General features: G+C 43.6%; 1 protein-coding gene across 4 annotated transcripts in view; it reads left to right on the plus strand.

Annotated features, from left to right (window-relative positions):
- Positions 1-18,477, plus strand: part of gck (glucokinase (hexokinase 4)) — a 55,597-nt gene extending 37,120 nt beyond the window's left edge. Inside the window, exons 7-11 of one of the 4 annotated variants that reach the window (XM_070866044.1) lie at positions 2,315-2,498; positions 5,039-5,194; positions 12,501-12,734; positions 14,773-14,840; positions 15,677-15,798. In XM_070866044.1, the coding sequence (XP_070722145.1) occupies positions 2,315-2,498; positions 5,039-5,194; positions 12,501-12,734; positions 14,773-14,840; positions 15,677-15,705 (671 nt within the window). In that variant the 3' untranslated portion in view covers positions 15,706-15,798. Of the gene's footprint in view, positions 1-372; positions 1,450-2,314; positions 2,499-5,038; positions 5,195-12,500; positions 12,735-14,772; positions 14,841-15,676 lie in introns of those variants that run through there. The other 3 variants (XM_070866046.1, XM_070866043.1, XM_070866045.1) reach the window with 3 other exon arrangements.
- The last annotated feature ends 965 nt before the right edge of the window (positions 18,478-19,442 follow it).

The raw sequence follows: 19,442 nt of genomic DNA on the forward strand, positions 1-19,442 counted from the left end.
GCTGGAGTTATTGGTCTGAGTGAGAACACTGACGTTGGTGCATCTATCCTGCCAATGGATTTGCAGGATCTTGCGGAGGCAGCACTGGTGGTACTTCACCAGCGTTTTGAGGTGTCTGTCCATGTCTCTGAGCCATATAGGAGGGCGGGTATCATTACTGCTCTGTAGATCACAAGCTTGGTGCAGGATTTGAGGTCCTGGTCTTCAAACACTTTCTTCCTCAGGCGACTGAAGGCGATCTTGGACCTCGTCGTCAATGTCTGCTCTTGCTGACAGTAGGCCCCTGAGATATGGAAAATGGTCCACGTTGTCCGAGGCCTCGTTATGGATTTTGATAATCGGGGGGGGGCAGTGCTGTATGGTGGGGTCAGGTTGGTAGAGGACCTTTGTCTTACGGATGTTTAGCGTAAGGCCCATGCTCTCATACGCCTCGGTGAAGGTGCTGACGATGGCTTGGAGTTTGGCCTCTGAGTGTGCACAGACGCAAGCGTTGTCTGTGTACTGTAGTTCAATGACAGAGGATGGGACGACCTTGGACCTGGCCTGGAGGCGCCGGAGGTTAAACAGATTCCCATCTGTTCTATAATTTAGCGCCACTCCAGTGGGGAGCTTGCTAAGGGTGAGATGGAGCATTGCAGCAAGGAAGATCAAAAAGAGCATTGGTGCGATGACGCAGCCCTGCTTGACCCCAGTCTGGACGTGGATTGGGTCTGTGGTGGATTCGTTGGTCAGGATCATGGCTTGTATGTCATCGTGGAACAGTCAGAGGATGGTGACAAACTTTTGAGGGCAGCCGAAACAGAGGAGGACTCTCCATAATCCCTCACTGTTGACAGTGTCAAAGGCCTTTGTGAGGTTAAAGGCGGCCATGGACAAGGGTTGGGGCTGTTCCCTGCATTTCTCTTGTATTTGCTGAGAAGTTGTTTAGAACTAGTGGAGAGCTAAAACTAGTGGCATTGTCCCAGAATAAGGGGTCGGCCATTTAGGACAGAGATGAGGAGAAATTTCTTCACTCAGTGAGTTGTGAATCTTTGGAATTCTCTAGTCCAGAGAGCTGTGGATGCTTAGTTGGTGAGTATATTCAAGGCTGAGATCGATAGATTTTTGGACTCTAGGGGAATCAAGGATTTATGGAGATCGGGTGGGAAAGTCGAGTTCAGGTCGAAGGTCAATCATGATCTCATTGAATGGCGGAGCAGGCTCCTAGTTCTTATATTTTTAATACGGAGTAACAAAAAAACTCCAAGGAAGAGATATGTTACAAATTTCAATGAACGTCTTTACATTTTATTCAGGGCTGTGTGAATAGGAATGTATGGTGTACTCACTGTGCTCTGATGATTTAATTACATTCACCAATGTTTACAAACGCAGGAATGTGGCTTCAGTTGGAGACAGGGCAGAACTGAGCTACAGACAGAATAATGGACAATCATCACTAAACGACAGGTAGAATAACGTACAGGGAGGCTTGACTACACAAGAAGATTTGGTCCTTGGCTGGCTTGGACCATCGCTGTCTTCTCCAGAAAATAGCAAGTTAAATAAACAGCCTTTCACAATCACAACAACTTGTATTTATATAATGCCTTTAATGTAGTAAAATGTCCCAAGGCACTTCACAGAAGTATTTTAAGACAAAATAAATAAATTTGACACCGAGCCACTTAAAAAGAAATTACGGTAGATAACCAAAAGCTTGGTCAATGAGGTATGTTTTAAGGAGCGTCTTGAAGGAGGAAAGCGAGGTAGAGAGGCAGAGAGGTTTAGGGAGGGTATTCCAGAGCTTGGGGCCCAAGCAACTGAAGGCATGGCCACTGATGGTTGAGCGAATATAATCAGGGATGTTCAAAAGGGCAGAATTTGAGCGGGGGGTGGGGGGGAGAGAATTACAAAGATAGGGAGGGGCGAGGGTGTAGGCTGTGGAGGGATTTGTAAACAAGAATGAGAATTTTGAAATCGAGGCATTACTTAACCAGGAGCCGATGTAGGTCAGCGAGTACAGGGGCGATGGGTGATAGACATATAAAAAGAATCAGCGACAAAGAGGCCAAGAGTGCACTGTATCAAAATAATGGCCTTTCATGCTCGGAGCTGGTTCACATTGGGGGAGATTACAGATATAGGAAGGGGCGAGGCTATGGAGGGATTGGAAAATAAGGACGAGAATTAAGTCAAATATTAAGTTTAAATCAAGTTAAATAAACAGCCTTTAACACTGAAATGTATTTCACAACAGTGCAGGATCATTCCCTTTTAATCTTTTGTCTGTGACTACATTTCATATATAAGGTTCCTGTGTGTGTGCTTCTAGGCACTGGATGTAATGCCTGCTATATGGAGGAGATGAAAAATGTGGAGTTGGTGGAAGGAGAAGAAGGAAGAATGTGCGTGAACACTGAGTGGGGGGGGTTCGGAGACACGGGCGAGCTGGAGAAGTTCCGTCTCGAATACGACTGTGTTGTTGATGAGGCATCTGTCAATCCAGGATATCAGCTGTAAGTAAAACTGTAATATATCTATAGTTAACATTGAGTGTTGTAGCAGCAGCATTGTAGAATCTTAATGTATTAGCAAAAGTACTTTGAGTGATATAGAGCACATCACCATATTAGGAAATGTGACTGACAGGCAGTGCTGGGACTGAAGTGCATGCTTGCCCTTTGAGAGACCACATTTATTGCCCATCCCTAGTTGCCCTCAGAAGGTGGTGGCGATTCTTCTCCTTGAAACGCTGCAGTCCTTATGGTGATGGTGCTCACACAATGGCAAAAGAAAGAAAGACTTGTATTTCTGTAGCGCCTTTCATGACCACCAGATGTCCCAAACCACTTTACAGCCAATGAATTACTTTTGGAGTGTAGTCACTGTTGTAACGTGGCAGCCAATTTGCACAGCAAGCTCCCACAAACAGCAATGTGATAGTGACCAGACATTCTGTTTCTGTTATGTTGATTGATGGAAAAATATTGGCCCCAGGGATAACTCCCCTGCTCTTCTTCGAAATAGTGCCATGGGATCTTTTACATTCACTTGAGAGAGCAGACAGGGCCTCAGTTTAACATCTCATCCGAAAGATGGCACCTCTGACAGTGCAGCACTCCCTCAGTACTGCACTGGGAGTGTCAGCCTAGGTTTAAGTCCCTGGAGTGGGACTTGAACCCACAACCTTCTGAGGCGAGGGTGCTACCCACTGAGCCACTGGCTGACACTACATTAGGTAAGCAATTCCAGGATTTTGATCCAGCCATGATTAAGCAACAGCTAGTCAAGATGGTGTGTGACTTGGATGGGAACTTGGAAGTGATTATGTTCCCACAACATTGATAGAAAAATTGCAACAGGTTTAACCTTCTGTTTGTCTTGTTCCTGCTTTACTGTTTCGGCATTTGATGTTGACTGTTTCTGATGCAGGCCCCGCTGTCACCCTTGAGTGTAATGTTTTGAATGCGGTTTCAGCAGAGCTGCCCTGACATTTACAACACTAAGCAGTTGTTTCCAAAACAACAGTCGCCCTCATTCTCTGCATTGTTGCTTCAGATTGTTTTTCTGGTGTTTGAAGTGGGCACTGCTCCATAATTCAACAATAAATCTTCACCATATGAGAGTAATGATGTGCCATTACGCAGCTTGGACCCATCAGTCGAAACTGCCCTATAGCAACTGCTATTACCTACTCAGCTAATGGCTGTTTCTGTCGCATGAGATGAACAGAGTCTGAATTAAACTGTTTACAGTTTTGATCAGTGTTGCTGCCGTTATGGAGTCAAAGTTCATTGGCTATTTGAGGTACTTCAGTGACTTCAGACACAGCTTTGAATTCCCAGAAGCTGGGAGAACCTAGGCGCAGCCTCAGCAGTTTAAAGTTGGTCAAAGTCTAATTACTACATTTTACCTTGTCCCGCAGGATGGACGCAGCAGCCAAAGGTGCTGATGCAAAGCATTACTAAACCCGTTAATTAATGCAATGAAGCTCAAAGGTCAGGTCTGAAGTGTTTCTGGCACTTTGCTTCTCGGTGCGGCATAATCCTGAAAGCAGGGCTCCCAGATGAGTGGAGTGCAGCCAGGATTTGTAGATTGGAGGGTCCCAGATTTATTTAACTAGTCTGTTGTGTTAGCTGATCTCGGCTGGGGAAGCAGTTCATAGAATTTTACAGCATAGAAGGAGACCATTCAGCCCATAGCGCCTGTGCTGACGCAATCCCATATCCTTTCAAATCTTTTTCAAATATTTATTCAATTCCCTTTTAAAAGCTATTCTGGATTTTGGTTCCGCCGCTGTTTAAGAACATGGGAATTAGGAGCAGGAGTATGCCATTCGGCCCCTCGAGATTGCCCTCCAATTCAATAAGATCATGGCTTTTGTTCCTCAATACCATTTTCCTGCACTGTCCCCATATCCCTTGATTCCCTTAATGTCCAAAGCACAGGTAGCAGTCCATGTCCTAACATCGCTGTGCTCTTAACAACCAAAAAATTCTTAACCCTTATTTATTTGATCTTAAATTTATGGCCTCTAGTTACTGGCATCCCTGCCAGTAGAAATAATGTTTCCTTATTTGCGTTAACAAAATCCTATATAATTTTGATCTTTTAATCTTCTTTGCTCGTCTGAAAAGAGGCCCAGTTTCTCTAGTCTCTGCTAACAGCTAAAGCCTCTCAGATAGCGTGCTCCACTGGGTTAGGGAGGGGGAAAATCAATGCTCTTTAATGGAAACAACACAAATAGCAGGTGAAACAGTAGCGGGCGAGATGGCATTCGCTTGGCTAGGAAATGTTGCAATTAAGTGCCTCAGCCTGAATAGAATGAGAGAGTCATCAGAAATTGGCATTTTGGGATTGCAGCCTTGGGAGAGCGGAACAACAAAATGGACATTTTAATATGAAATGTAAGAAACTGGATGAATATTAAGGTACCTCAATTTCGGGCTATTACTGAAGCTTATATAAACAAAACCACTGAAGATACTATTGGAGCTTGGGATGGACATGGAATTTACTGCATTTGATTTAAACACATGTCCTCTTTCTTAACTAGATACGAGAAGATTATTGGTGGAAAGTACATGGGCGAGCTAACGCGACTTGTGCTGTTGAAACTGGTAAATCAAAACCTGCTCTTCAATGGAGAGGCATCCCAGTTGATGAAAACACGAGGCAGCTTTGAAACGAGGTTACTCTCGCAAATAGAAAGGTACAAAAGGGCTTGGGTGTTTGTGATCAAGATTGGAGAGGTGTGAGTTTTGTAAGACTTCTTTTTTAGGTTTTAGCCTGTAAGATTTATCTACACTTTACAGAGTTCAGACTTGTGAGACAAAAAAAACCAACCTACAGACTCAGGATGTTTCTTTTCTCACCCCTATCCAGGGGTTATCTTTACTTAGAATAATCAAAGAAGTACAAGAATTTACAATAGCATCAATGCACAATCATTTCTAATTATTAGCCCGCACCAACCTATCCCATAATGGTTAAAATTGCCTATCCCTTAAGTAATTAATAGAAATCAAAGACACTCGCACAGGATTAATTCCAGCTGTGGTCAACGATTGGAAATTAACTCCCTGATTCCATTAGTAACTGACCAGGTTACCAACTCTCTTGACTGCAGCCTTTGACCTCACACGTTACAGCCATTTTATACTGTTTTTCTGGATGTCTGCCCACCGTGTACGCAATTGTCTAGGTTCAAAACAAAGGGACACTCTCTCACGATGAATAGGTCTTTCATTCTCTTATCTCCTGGACGGTCTTTTTCCACAATTCCCAGACAAGTGTTTTGCAGCTGTGAGGTGTTAAAACTCATGAGAAAGTCTTTCGAATTCGCACAGCATTTTGAGTCATTAAAAATAGTCAAGCCATGTTCAGCCATATTGGAGCAGTTTGCAAGCACAGTTAGCAGAAAATAAAATGAAAAAATGCTGTAGTCTTACAGGGGTCAAGTTTTGGCCTGAGTTGCTCCTATTTTTTTGGAGCAACTAGTTTAGAATGCAGCATCTTAGAAATTGCAATTCTCGGCATTTAGTTTGCTCCAGTTCTAGTGAGTTAGAACAGTTTCATTTTAGAACAGATTTTTTTTCAAAAGGGGGCGTGTCCAGCCACTTACGCTTGTTTTGCAAGTTTAGGCAGTAAAATCTTACTCCAAACTAACTTAGAATGGAGTAAGTGCAGATTTTTGTACGCTCAGAAAAACCTTGCTTACACTTACAAATCAGGCGTAGGGAATGAGAGATGGGGGGGGTGGGGGGGAGGGAAGTAATTAAATTTTACAAGCATTCAACGGTCTCACTTATACAAATAAAGAGCCGTCCTGAATAATAAATGATAAATAAAGCAAATAAAAAATACATTGAATTTTCCTTCCTGTCTGAAGCAGCAACAGCAACCTTCGAGCTGCCAAGGTTCAGACTGTTCATGTCAGGCCATCCACAGAGACGGCAGCCGCAGCCTTCGAACTGCGAAGCTTCAGGCCGTTCGGCCAGGGGACAGGGGCGGGACATGGTTGGGGCCACACACACAGTCAACGCAGCAGCCTCCACCGCTGTGATGTTATTTTTATAGGCTGCAGTCCGTTCGGCCAGGAGATAGGGGAGGCGTACAAAGCACCAGGAGGGAGAGCCAGCCGGCAAGTTTAAAAGTTAAATTTGTAATTCAAGTATGGGTGCTGCATTATCAACACCACGAATTATGCAATGGTTCGTCATCAATTCACTGCACAGGAGAGAATTGATTAGAGCTCACTGCATCAGGAATGTCATAGCCCGTAGTCTGAGGGGCAGGAGACCTTACCCACGTCGGCAATATCGAGCCAGGCGCTCGTACCTGGACATGAGTGAAGCTGATTGTGTCTCAAAAAGCTACATTTCCGCAGAGAAGTTGTCATTGAGATCTGTGATATGCTGAGAGCAGATTTGCAGCCCAGAAGCAGAACACCGACTGCCTTGTCTGTTGAAGTGAAAGTAACAGTTGCACTTGCCGTCTATGCCTCGGGATCGTTTCAAGCTACAACTGGAGATGTGTGCGCTATCTCACAACGTGCAATACATGCCTACATTTACCAGGTCACGGCTGCACTGTATGTGCGGAGGAATTACTTCATCAAGTTCCCAATGACCGCACAAGCAATGCATGACAGGGCTGTGGGCTTGTTCAGGATTGCTGGCTTCCCAAAGGTACAGGGCTGCATTGATTGTACCCACATCGCCTTGCGAGCACCTGTGGAGGATTCCGAGCAGTACAGGAATAGAAAAGGTTTCCACTCTATTAATGTGCAGCTCGTGTGTGACAACAAGCAGCGCATCATGTCAGTCGATGCCCGATACCCTGGCAGCACCCATGATGCGTTCATCCTACGCGACAGCGTTATATCTGACATGTTTGAGCAGCAGCTAGAAGGGCAGAGCTGGCTACTGGGAGACAAAGGGTATGGCAAATGGAGACAAATGGCCACCTGGCTCATGACGTCCCTACGCGTAACACGGATGGAAGCTGACCATCAATACAACATGGCGCACACTGCGACACGCAGCATCATAGAGAGGACCATTGGTATCTTGAAACAGCGTTTCCGATGCCTGGACCATTCCGGAGGCCTCTTGCAATACTCTCCTCAGATTGTCGTTCACTTCACTGTTGTGTGTTGCATGCTGCATAACTTAGCCATCATGAGGCAGCAGGAGCTGGTAGTGGAACCAGAAGACCCACGTGAGCGTCCAGTGCCTAATGATAGTATTTTGGAAGAGCAGGATGAGGATGATGACGACGATCAGGAAAGCATGCAAGTGCCTGATGCCGGAGCACAAGGTCGGAGGAGGGCCGTCCATCATGCTCCTTTAACGATTGCTCGAGCCCTGCGCCAACAGCTCATCCGTGAACGCTTCAATTACTGATGCCTGAGGGCTCTGCGACCACTGTTGTGTATGGACATGTTTATGTTTTGGAGTTGTTCCTATGTTGTGTTGTGTTAATAGAATATGATTCAGTTTTAATGAAAAAATATTTTATTGAAAAGTTAACGTTAGTATAATAAAATATTTGTTATATCAAACTTTACTTTTTAATATGACTCTTTAAGATCACATAAAAACTTTAAGATCACTTCTAAACTTGTAAAGTTACAAAAGTTACAAAACAATTTCAAAGTGAAAAATCTTACACTCTTAAGATCACTTAAACTTCAAGATCACTTTTTAGGTGCAAAATTAAATAAGTTACAAAATGTGAGAGCATTTACACTATAAGATCACTTAAAAACCCTAAGATCACTTATAAGTTGTAAAGTTACAAAACTTGTAAAACAATTTCAGTTTGAAAAACGTTACTACAGTTACATCAAGAACAAGAACAAAAGCAGCAAAGAAAGGCTGCAACCATCTCTCATCCACATCTCAGTGAATGTTCACTTCTTCACGGGGGTGTCATTTGATTGGCCGGGCCCTTATTGCAGCAGCTATCCATGAGGACCTGTGCCATCACTTGCATGCCCTCCATGATGGCCTGTGCCATCACTTGCATGCCCTCCTTGATGGCCTGTGTCGTCGATTGCACTCCCTCGGACATTCCCTCATTTCCCGTCTCATTACTGCTATTTCTCCCGTCAGTACCGTCACCTCTTCACCCACTGTACTGACGCTGCCCACGAGTGATTGGTTAAGCTCATTGGTCTCCATACCCAATGCCACAACCTGAGCCGCATCTGTTGTACGCTGCATCTCAGGAGAGCATGTCTCCAATCTCCTTCTCCTCTGCCTGAGTCTCCCACTACACTGGGAGCCGCGGGCTGGGACGGTGAGATGCTCGGTGTTCCAAATGGCAGCACTAGAGTGGGAGGCGTGGGCTAGGATGGTGGGTCAGTGGGTGTAAACTGCTCCATTATATCACCAGCACTACTGGGAGCCGCAACGTCGGAATCAAAACTATGGAAGGTGGAACCAGAACCTGTGCGAGTGGGAGGCGCAGGCTGGGACGCTGGGGCACTGGCTGTAATCTGCTGGATTACACCAGCAGCACCACTGGGACCCGCAACATCAGAATCAAAACCATGGAAGGTGGAACCAGAACCTATGCAAGGGGTTGAAACTCTGGTGCTCGTTAATGTGAGCTCGTAAATATTAATTTGGAAGGTCTCCCCTGAAGACATTTCAGTCATCGCCACCTGCAGCTAGTCTGGATCGTCCGCTTCTGGTTCTTGTTCTGGATCTTCAGGGTTGGCATCATCTTCTGCAAAATATATCAAAACAATCAAATGTTTAGCAGCAAAGAAGGGGGCAGGATGGGTGGCATGAGTACTCTCACACATAGCAGGCCAGGCGATGCATTTTCAGGACTTACACTCTTCCTCGCGTGCGGGCCCAGTTGTGCTGTACTGATTGCTTTTCTCTATGTACGACTCATCATAGCAGCTACCCTCTGTTCCAAGGATGTCAGTGGATGCAGATTTGGTGGGCCTCCTCCTGTTCGAGTTCTTTCCCTTTTATTGTGGGCCAATTTCTTCTGCAAAGATTAAAATATAACTTTTTACAGAGTGCGTCTTTCTGCAGAGTGGGACATACAGATAGTCACATTTACAATTACATTAAAAAATGAAAATATTACTTACACTAACTACTTGACCAAGGTCGTGCCATTTCTTTTTACACTGGCTTCCAGATCTCATGGTATGCACCACTGCGCAGTAATCGTCTGCAACTTGGTTCCAGTGTTTCTTCATTTCTTTGGGTGGCACTTTTATGCGACCTCTGTCGCTGGTATCCAGCTCCTGCCATCTCTGCTCAATGACTTCACTAATATCTCCACTTCCTCATGTAAGAAATTCTTTGTTCTTGGTGGACATTGTTCCATTACTATATTGAATTGACACTCTGATTTTTCAAAACACACAGTCCTTATTTTACATGCAGCACTTGTTTTGGAAGTTTAGCAGCAAAAAGCAACACTCACTGATTTCAGCAGGTGATTTCTTCAACTGTGCTGTTAAAAGCACTCCTTCAGGCACAAAAAATCACCAAGATTCACTCCCAAGCCTTTCCACAGCTCCACAAAACAAATCAGCACTTTTCCTCATGTACCTTTAAAAATGGCCGAGTGCCAATGTTTGTATCGCACAGCACATGCGCACCTGCTCCAACACGCACGCACAGGGCTGCCGGCACGACATCTTCTGCTCTGAGCTAGCCCCACCCCCCTGCACTCTCAAAATCGGCGCGACGCTTTGGCCCCCCACCTCCCGCTGATCTCTGCGCGCCGTGTCGAGCTGCAAGGAAGCTGCTGGGAGGCAGAGAATTCCTCCGTAAGTTTTTGACGCGCTTTTGAGCACGGAAAACGGACGTGGGTGTCGGGGCTACGCTGTTCTAGGCGTGCCCCGAAACTTGAGGCCACAGTTTCCACTTTCCTCGTGTGTCCGGAGTATATTTCAGTTTAAAAACAGAAAATGCTGGAACTGCACAGCCTCTAGTCTGCCTTTCTCTTTCAGATATTGACTACCCCTGTGTCTTTCTAGTACTCGGAGTTTTCCTTTTGATGTCTATTTTTTTTGGACTGTTCTGCTACAATAAAGCCCATCTACTCCTCTTCCACTATATGGAACTGTATACTACTTTTTACTCTTATTTTCTGCAGCTTGGAAGAGTTGATGAGCTCCACATTCAGCATTAAAAAGAGAAAATGCTAGAAATGCACAGCAGGTCTGTCAGCATCTGTAAGAAATAAAGACAGATTAGCATTTCTCAGAACAGATTAAGGCTTATACCCAAAATGTTAACCCGTCTTTTCCATTTTCAGATGCTGTGTATTCCAACAATTTCTGTTTCAGATTTCCAGCATTTCCAGAAATGTTTCTTTTACATTTTCCTTACATTCCGTGCAATGGCAATTCACCCATTCAATTGCCACTAACCAGAAAGCTGTACTTTAAGCAGTCGAGACTGGTGTTAGTGGTCTTAGTTAGCTGCACATGGCTTTAACACACTGATGAAATAAAAGGACCAATTTAACCAATTCTTTGATGTCTACCATTTTTAACCATCTAACGCTTTAAAACCCTTCGTGCCAACAGCGCAATACGTCACAATCCAACCAGTATCTATTACTGAAAGTCCTGGTTCCATACTCCCATTGCATTTCCCGTGGGTAGTTCAGAACCTGAAGTGAGGTTTCTGTTGTCTATCAAGGTCTTGCTGCAGCTCAGACATGACAACAATTGAAATTTACTGAAGCATTATATCTCACGTGATGGGGCAAAAATATTGCACACCTTAATACGAAAAGATACAGGGTCTCACAGATATAATATACCTGCTGCCACTTTATGAAACTTGCTTAGATACCACTAACCATTTTTGTCCTACCTCCCTCAAACCTTATTGACTTATTTACATTATAAAATATGTTTTTTGCTTAAATGTGCACAAGTTGAAGCATATTTAATATGAATGTTATTCAATCCAAGATCCAGAGTGTAAAGGAACAGCACAGAAACTAAGACAAATGCTGCAGATTTTTTATCTATATCGGTAAGAAATTGCAGTGTGTTGTCTTGTATGCAATTCATAGGCAAACACAATTTCCATTGGTCAGTGGCTTAGTAATTGAAGGGCATAAATTTAAAAACTAGCATCAAAAGAAAGACGTCAGAAGCAATGCTGTTATGCAGAATGTTATAAGGACATGGAATGCCCAACCAGAAACAGCGATGGAAGCAGAATCCACAATAGCTTTTAAAGAGAAAGTGGATAAGTATTCGAAAAAGAAAAATTGAAAAACGTACTGGGAAAGAGCAGGGGAATGGGAGTTAGTGGGTAGCTCCTTCGGTGCGATGGGCTAAATGGCCTCCCACTGTGCTTTAAAATTCTATGATTCTATATTAGTGAACATCCAGTGTTGAAGACCTTTTAAGGGGCAAGCGAAGGTCCCGCACCACAAGGGCATCCTGAAAACATGTGGATAAGGCTGGGGTGTGGTAGCATAGTGGTTATGTTACTGGACTAGTAATCCAGAGGCCTGGACTAAAGATCCAGAGACATGGGTTCAAATCCCACCACAGAACTGATTTAAATTCAGTTCATGAAATAAAAATCTGGAATAAATAAAAAGCTAGTAATGGTGAGCATGAAACTATTGGATTGTTGTTAAAAACCCATCTGGTTCACTAATGTCCTTCAGGGAGGGAAATCTGCCATCCTTACCTGGTCTGGCCTATATGTGACCCACACCCACAGCAATGTGATTGACTCTTAATTGCTGCTCTGAAATGGTGGCTCACCACCACCTTCTTGAGGGCAATTAGAGATGGGCAATAAATGCTGGCCTTGCCAGCAATGCCCACATCCTATGAACTAATTTAAAAAAAAACCTGAGTTATGGCAGGAATCTGCTGGATTTCCGGGCCACTTTCTGTGGAGTCAGTCTAGCATTCTTTCCTCTGAGCTCCATCTTCTAGTGCCAATTACTGTCAAGCAGTTTGAGACAGTTTCTATTGTCATATTTTTCTTATGTTCTTGAAGCGATACAGGGGACCAGAAGCAGATCTATAATGTTCTGACAACACTCGGTGTGCTGCCATCCAAAGCAGACTGTGAGATTGTCCATTTGGCATGTGAGAGCGTGTCAACACGGGCAGCACACGTATGCGCTGCTGGATTGGCAGGTGTTATAAATCGGATGTGGAAGAACAAGTGCAAGGAAACAATGAAGATCACGGTCGGAATTGACGGATCGGTTTACAAGTATCATCCTCAGTAAGTGTTCATTTGAGAGAACGGTGATCTTGGTGGTGTTGTGAATTCAGTGCTCAAGGTGGCCTAACTGTGCGGGGAGCACATTGTGCACTTCCACGTCGGGTATGGGGGAAGCAGGGATATAGTCCATGTCTTCCAACAGTGTGGCTTATAATTGTCACAAAGTAATGGTTTCCCAAGATAGAATCTATAGACAGTCACATGTTAAAATTATTCTTCACACTGCCACGGTTAGAAAGATATAAAATCATAGAATCATATAGCACAGCAGAACATTTGACTCATCGAGTTTGCCAGCTCTTTCAAGAGCAATCCAGTTAGTCCCACTCGCCGCGCTCTCCCCACATCCCTGCAATTTCTTCTCCTTCAAGTATTTAATCAATTCCCTTTTGAAGGCTACTTTGGAATCTGTGTCCACCACCCTGTCAGGCAGTGCATTCCAAATCCTAACCACTCGTTGCATAAAAAAGGTTTTTCCTCCTGTCACCTCTGGTTCTTTTGCCAATCATCTTAAATCTGTGCCCTCTGGTTATTGAACCTTCAGCCAATGGAAAAAGTTTCTCTCCATTTACTCTATCAAAACCTTTCATGACTTTAAACAGCTCTATTAAATCTCCTCTTACCCTTTCCTGCTTCAAGGAGAACTAACCCAGCTTCTCCAGTCTATCCGTGTAACTGTATTCCCTCATCTCTGGAACCATTCTAGTAAATGGTACCTGTGTTGGATAATTCCTTCCTTATCCTTTAAATAGATTTTTATAACTAGAGACAGTAATATGTTTGATAATTTACTTTATTTAATATTGACGTAACATTAATCTTAAACACTCTAACCAACCATACAGAGTAGCGCACGGTAGCCCTGCGTCCAAAACATACTGTGTGTAGATTTAATAAGAAATTGTGATGTTGGCTTCTCCAAGCCTGTTCACACCACAAGGTCTCAAATACACCTTTTTTCTTCTTTCTAACTAAAACATGGCATCTGTCTTATACCCTTTCGCTTTATGGTTCTCTTCCTACTGAATGTACGCTGCCTCATGTTTTACAACCACCCATTTGTTTCAAATGGTTTGCCAAATAAAGGTGAGAGGCCTCATTCCCTTTTCACATCACACTGTTACTTCCTATTCATTGCTCCCCTAAAACATGGTCCTGTTGCAAACAATCCTCTGATCTCTACACTCTTAGCACCCCCTGCTGTGGTAAAAGCCTATGTTTCAAAAAAATTTCTTATCAGCTATATTACATAAGAAATAGGAGCAGGAGCAAGCCATTTGGCCCCTCGAACCTGCTCCACCATTCAATAAGATCATGGCTGGTCTGATCTTGGCCTCAACTCCACTTTCCCACCCGCTCTCCATAACCCTTGACTCCCTTATCATTCAAAAATCTGTCTATCTCCACCTTAAATATATTCAGTGACCCAGCCTTCACCGCTCTCTGAATAAGAGAATTCCAAAGATTCACTACCCTCTGCAAGAAGAAATTGAGAAGAGCTTTTGAGAATATAGGGAAAAGACAGACTTTTTCCAGAACATGATTTAAACAATTCCTTTCCATATTATAGTTTTGTCTCTTAAAAAAGCAAAATGTAAAAACCTATCATATTTACACTGTGGTGTTCATAACAGAATTTAATTTCAAGATAGGCTGACTTGTAAATACACATTGGCTGACATTGTAGTAGCATGCTCGGTGAAGGAGACCATGGTTCCAATGTGAGTGATTTTCAGTATCCTGGCTAAATGGATCAGCCACTCCCCTCCCCAAACCTTATGTAGCTAGAAAAATAATATAAACAGGTGATAGCAAATCAGCAGCCCGATTTGTAGCTCTGAAGTCAATGGAAATAAGAATCGGGAGAGATGTAGAACAGGCTGCCCGCTTGCTACCACACGTTTTACACTCCAGCACAAAGTCATCGTCCATCCCGTTGTATTTTCAGATGACCGTCATCGTAATTAAAAAGAATATATTTATTAAAGAATGCGGGGTTTGTGTTCTTATGCTGCTGATCTCCACTCTTTGTTCCTAGGTTCCTGCCATTCACCATGCCAGAACCCAGGATCACAGAGTGGAGCTCATCGGGACGGGTACACAAACGTGCGTTCCTGATTTTGACTTTCACTGCGACTACACGCCTTTCTTGGCAGTGAATGACGCTGTATCGGATTGTATAGTTTTATAGTGTAGTCGTCCGCAAGAGGTGGGCGCTGGAGGGACTGAGTGCATCATCGCCCCGGCAACCAAACTTTAATTTGATCCTTTAATGTCTAAAGTTTAATTTGTTTAAACTTGTCAGTTTTCGTGCCCCTTTAATAAGGGGGCACTTGATTTATAGTTTCAACAAAATAGTTGCAGAGCTGTTGATTGGGAATGCCTTAGCCAGTCGCGTGCTAAATTTTTTTTATGGTGTAGTCGGTTGGGCAGAGCTAACTCCACTTGCAGTTGGGCTCCTGAGTCAGAGGGAAATGGAGGGAATCAGCATCTGCTGAGCTGCATGATATTTTGGTACGTACACAGAAAGGACTGGACTGGACTGAGACAATCTTATTGTGATCCCAGGCCCCAGGAGGACAGTGTCCAACTTACTAAAGCACCCAGTTCCCTCATCAATGGAGATTTTCTTCCTCTGTTTGGACTGGATTTTAACTTGGCTTCAAGAGTTGAAAGTGTAGTGGCCACAACACCTTTCAGCATCCAGTCCTCCTCAGAGAGAGTAAAGCGTCATCCTTTTTGTCTGGACTGCATTCCAATCCAGATATTGGTTGAATTAAAAGTGAGGTGTGTGAGTGAGGTGTAGGTGTGTGTGTTTGTGTGTGAGGTGTGTGTGTGATCCAGCACATCCCCAGCGAGAGTCAAACTTGCAGTTTCATGCTGAGAGTTTTCTTTCTCCTACAGTGTGAATCACACGCTCTTATCTCACGTTTATTCTGTAGCTTCAAACACAGGTTTCACACGATGGTGAGAGAACTTGCCCCTTGCTGTGACATCACTTTCCTTCAGTCCAACGAAGGCAGCGGTCGAGGCGCGGCATTAATCTCCGCAGTGGCGTGCAAGATGGCCAGCTGATTGACTGGTAACCTCTTAAACCCGTTATTGAGCTCAAATTAAGTGACAAACTGCATAATCCTCTCTGCCGTTTCTGCAGTATTTTATGATGGGCTGAAGATGGATTACTGGTGAAAATACTTCAATCGGTCCACATGATGAAAGCAGGGCACTTAATGTACAGTGAAAGAATGGCTCCAAACTGCAGGTGGTAAAATCAAACCCTTGTTTTGAAACAATTTTTTTCAACAGGTTACTCGTCCCCTCTGCTTTCATATCTGCCCTGCCAGATTCTGGAGGCCAGGGTTAGTGTTCTGGACAATACCTGTCACCCCCACCAGGTCTCCTAGTCCACAGCAATGTTCTAATCAACCTGAAGCGTGGCATGAAGAAGGACTGCATTTATGTTGAAAATCGCTTGTGTTCTGTCTTGCATTTTCCCTAAACTGGAGCAGTGTGCGTTGCATTCGTGCCTGAGGTGAAGTTTGAGTGTTTCATACATGTTAATTGAACCCAGGTCACAGGTCAGTCCCTTTAACTCCCTCCTGTCATTCTTCGTTTCTTTTGTTACTTGCGGAAGTTGTAAGCTCCTGGTGTTTCCCTGACACTGTCTCAGATCTTTGTGAGTGACATCAGCGCATGAAGATTACGTCTTTACAATGTAAGAAACGGCATAAGAGCAACGTTGCGAATGAAATTCATATATTAAAGTATGAATTTTCAAGTGAAATACCAGATTATTGATTACCTGGTCCTTGTGAATCTGGGCAATATATGTAACGCAGACTCTGCATAGATCCAATTAAAATTATGTTTTGTGAAGAATTATGACAAAGAATTCTGTAGGTGGATGAACAATTGAAATTCACTTCTTTTCCCTGAAGCCTAAATATTTTCCTGAAAGCCTTCATAGAATCATAGAATAGTACAGCACAGAAGGAGGCCATTCAGCCCATCATGCCTGAGCCTACTCTTTGGTAGAGCTATCCAATTAATCCCACTTCCTTGCTCTACAAAACTCCCCTGGCTGTGCCAAAACTAGATAAACTGTTTGAAGTAGTGTTAGAATCAAAAGCTACAATCATACTTGCACTGATGGCACTGATGTCCTCAGCAAAGAGAACTGCTCCCAGCTCTTGATAAAGCTATCTATTAAATATAGTTTCTCTTGAGGACGAATCTAAATTTACAGCAATTATAATAAACTCTGTAGAAAAGTTCATCATCCCACTGTCCATAGACTAAAGCTGTTATGATTAGGCAATTCATTTGTTCGAAAAGGAAGTTGATCTGTGGAGTAAAAACTCAGTACTTTGAGTAAAATAATGCAGAAAACAGCATTTTGTATTACATTATTTTTTGTGAAATTTTTGTATAGGTTTCGATAGAATTTGATCGAGTTTGTGAAGTTGGATCGTCATGTGATGCGATGACATCGCTTGTGCTACAATAACATTAGTGCCTCACTCGTATATGATGCCGTGATAAAAGTTCAATTCAGCTCTTCATTCTAATCCTTCTTTACGCAAACCGTTTGTAATTACAAATCTCAGAAGAGTGAAGTGAGAACATTCCTTCCTTGAAAGCAGCTTTTCCTCACCACCACCTCTCTCGACCCCTCCACTGTCTCGAAATTGTCAGACTGCTTGTCCGGTATCCAGTACTGGATGAGCAGAAATTTCCTCCAACTAAATATTAGGAACACCCGAAGCCATAATCTCTGCCACAAATTCCGTTCCCTAGCCACTATCTCCACCCCTCACCCTGGCAACTGTCTGAGGCTAAACCAGACTGTTCGCAAGCTTGATGTCATACTTGACTCTGAAATGAGTTTCCGACCACATTATCCGTGCCATCACCAACATCACCTATTTCCACCTCCGTAACATTGCCCGACTCCACCCCTGCCTCAGCTCATCTGCTGCTGAAACCCTCATTCATGCCTTTGTTACCTCTAGACTTGACTATTCCAACACACGCCTGGCTGGTCTCCCACGTTCTACCCTACATAAACTTGAGCTCATCCAAAACTCTACTGCCGAATCCTAACTTGCACCTAAGTCCCATTCACCCATCACCCCTGTGCTTGCTGACCTACTTTGGCTCTCGGTTAAGCAACGCTCGATTTTAAAATTCACATCCTTGATTTCAAATCCCTCCATGGTCTTGCCCCTCCCTATCTCTGCAATCTCCTCTAGCCATAGAACTCCCCCCCCCGCCCCCCCCCCCAACCTGAGATCTCCAAATCTGGCCTCATGAGCATCCCCAGTTTTAATCACACCACCATTGGCAGTCAAGCCCTCAGCAGCCAAGGCTCTAAGTTCTGGAATTCCCTCCCTAAACCTCTCTGCCTCTCTACCTCCCTTTTCTCCTTTAAGATGCTCCTTAAAACTTACCTCTTTGACCAAGCTTTTAGTCATCTGCCCTAATATCTCCTTCTGTGACTCAGCGTCAAATTGTGCTTTATAATGCTGCTGTGAAGCGCCATGGGATATGTTACTATGTTAAAGATGCTATATAAATGCAAGTTGTTGCTGTATTTTGTAAGTTCTGTAACACTTCCATCAGTCTGTATGACGGCAGCCAAATTGTGTAAATATTGTGCAATCCATGAAAGCTTTTGGAACTATGATTAGTATCTAGGAGTCCTGTACGTATTAACTGTAGATAGATGGTGAGTAAAGTAAAAAAAATAAATGTTATTTTGTGTAAAATGAAAAAAATAAATTCACACTTCGTGTTTTGTGTCTGATTTAATTTATTTCTGTGATAGTATTTTGTGGTTAATCAGCTTTGTCTCCAGTTGCCATCCTGCATTACCTGAATAAGAGCAAGGAGAACAGAATCCCTGGTCTGGTTGAACACAGAAGGTTGTTACCGGCAAGCTACCAGTATTAAAAGAGATACTTATTGTTCATTATTGCTCACACTATCAGCAGCAAATCTATGATAAAGCAGGAATCGGTGCTTGGGGTTTTCCTCGCCTCATGTACGGGTCTGTTGTAGTCTAATCGATAGAGATTGATTGGCATCATTAGTCAATAACCCCAGTATAAAAACATCATAAATATGCACAGGGATAGGCCATTCAATAAGATCATGGCTGATTATTAACCTCAATTTCACTTTCCCGCGCAATCTCTATCACTCAATTCCCCGAGAGTCCAAAAACCTAGCAATCTCGGCCTTGAATATACTCAGCGACTCAGCATCCACAGCCCTCTGGGGCAGAAAATTCCAAAGAATCTCAATCCTCTGAGTGAAGAAATTCCTCCTCATCTCTGTATTAAATGGCCTACAGATACAATTATCATTGTATCATGCAACTACCAGGATGATCAAAGGTGAATTAGATGGAGCTTGGTCTTCTGTTGTCCAGCAATTCCTAAATAGTGCTCTCGATGCAGGAGCAGTGATTTAGAGTATCGACCCTACCATCTTCCGTTGCAGCATCGAACCCGTTGTGAATTGAGTCATGCCCTGATCGCAACTGTTCTTCCTGATTACTCATTTCAGCTGTTAATGGTCCACTGTATAAAGAATTCCTTCCTGTTACTTGTCCTAGCCTTAGACGTCACAACTCTGAACTTGGGCCTGCTTGAATAAGAGCTGGAATCCTAGCTATCAAAACATCAGCTGCAGCTGGCAATGCAG

Source organism: Pristiophorus japonicus, chromosome 22, assembly GCF_044704955.1.
Source record: "Pristiophorus japonicus isolate sPriJap1 chromosome 22, sPriJap1.hap1, whole genome shotgun sequence".
Classification (NCBI taxonomy): domain Eukaryota; kingdom Metazoa; phylum Chordata; class Chondrichthyes; family Pristiophoridae; genus Pristiophorus; species Pristiophorus japonicus.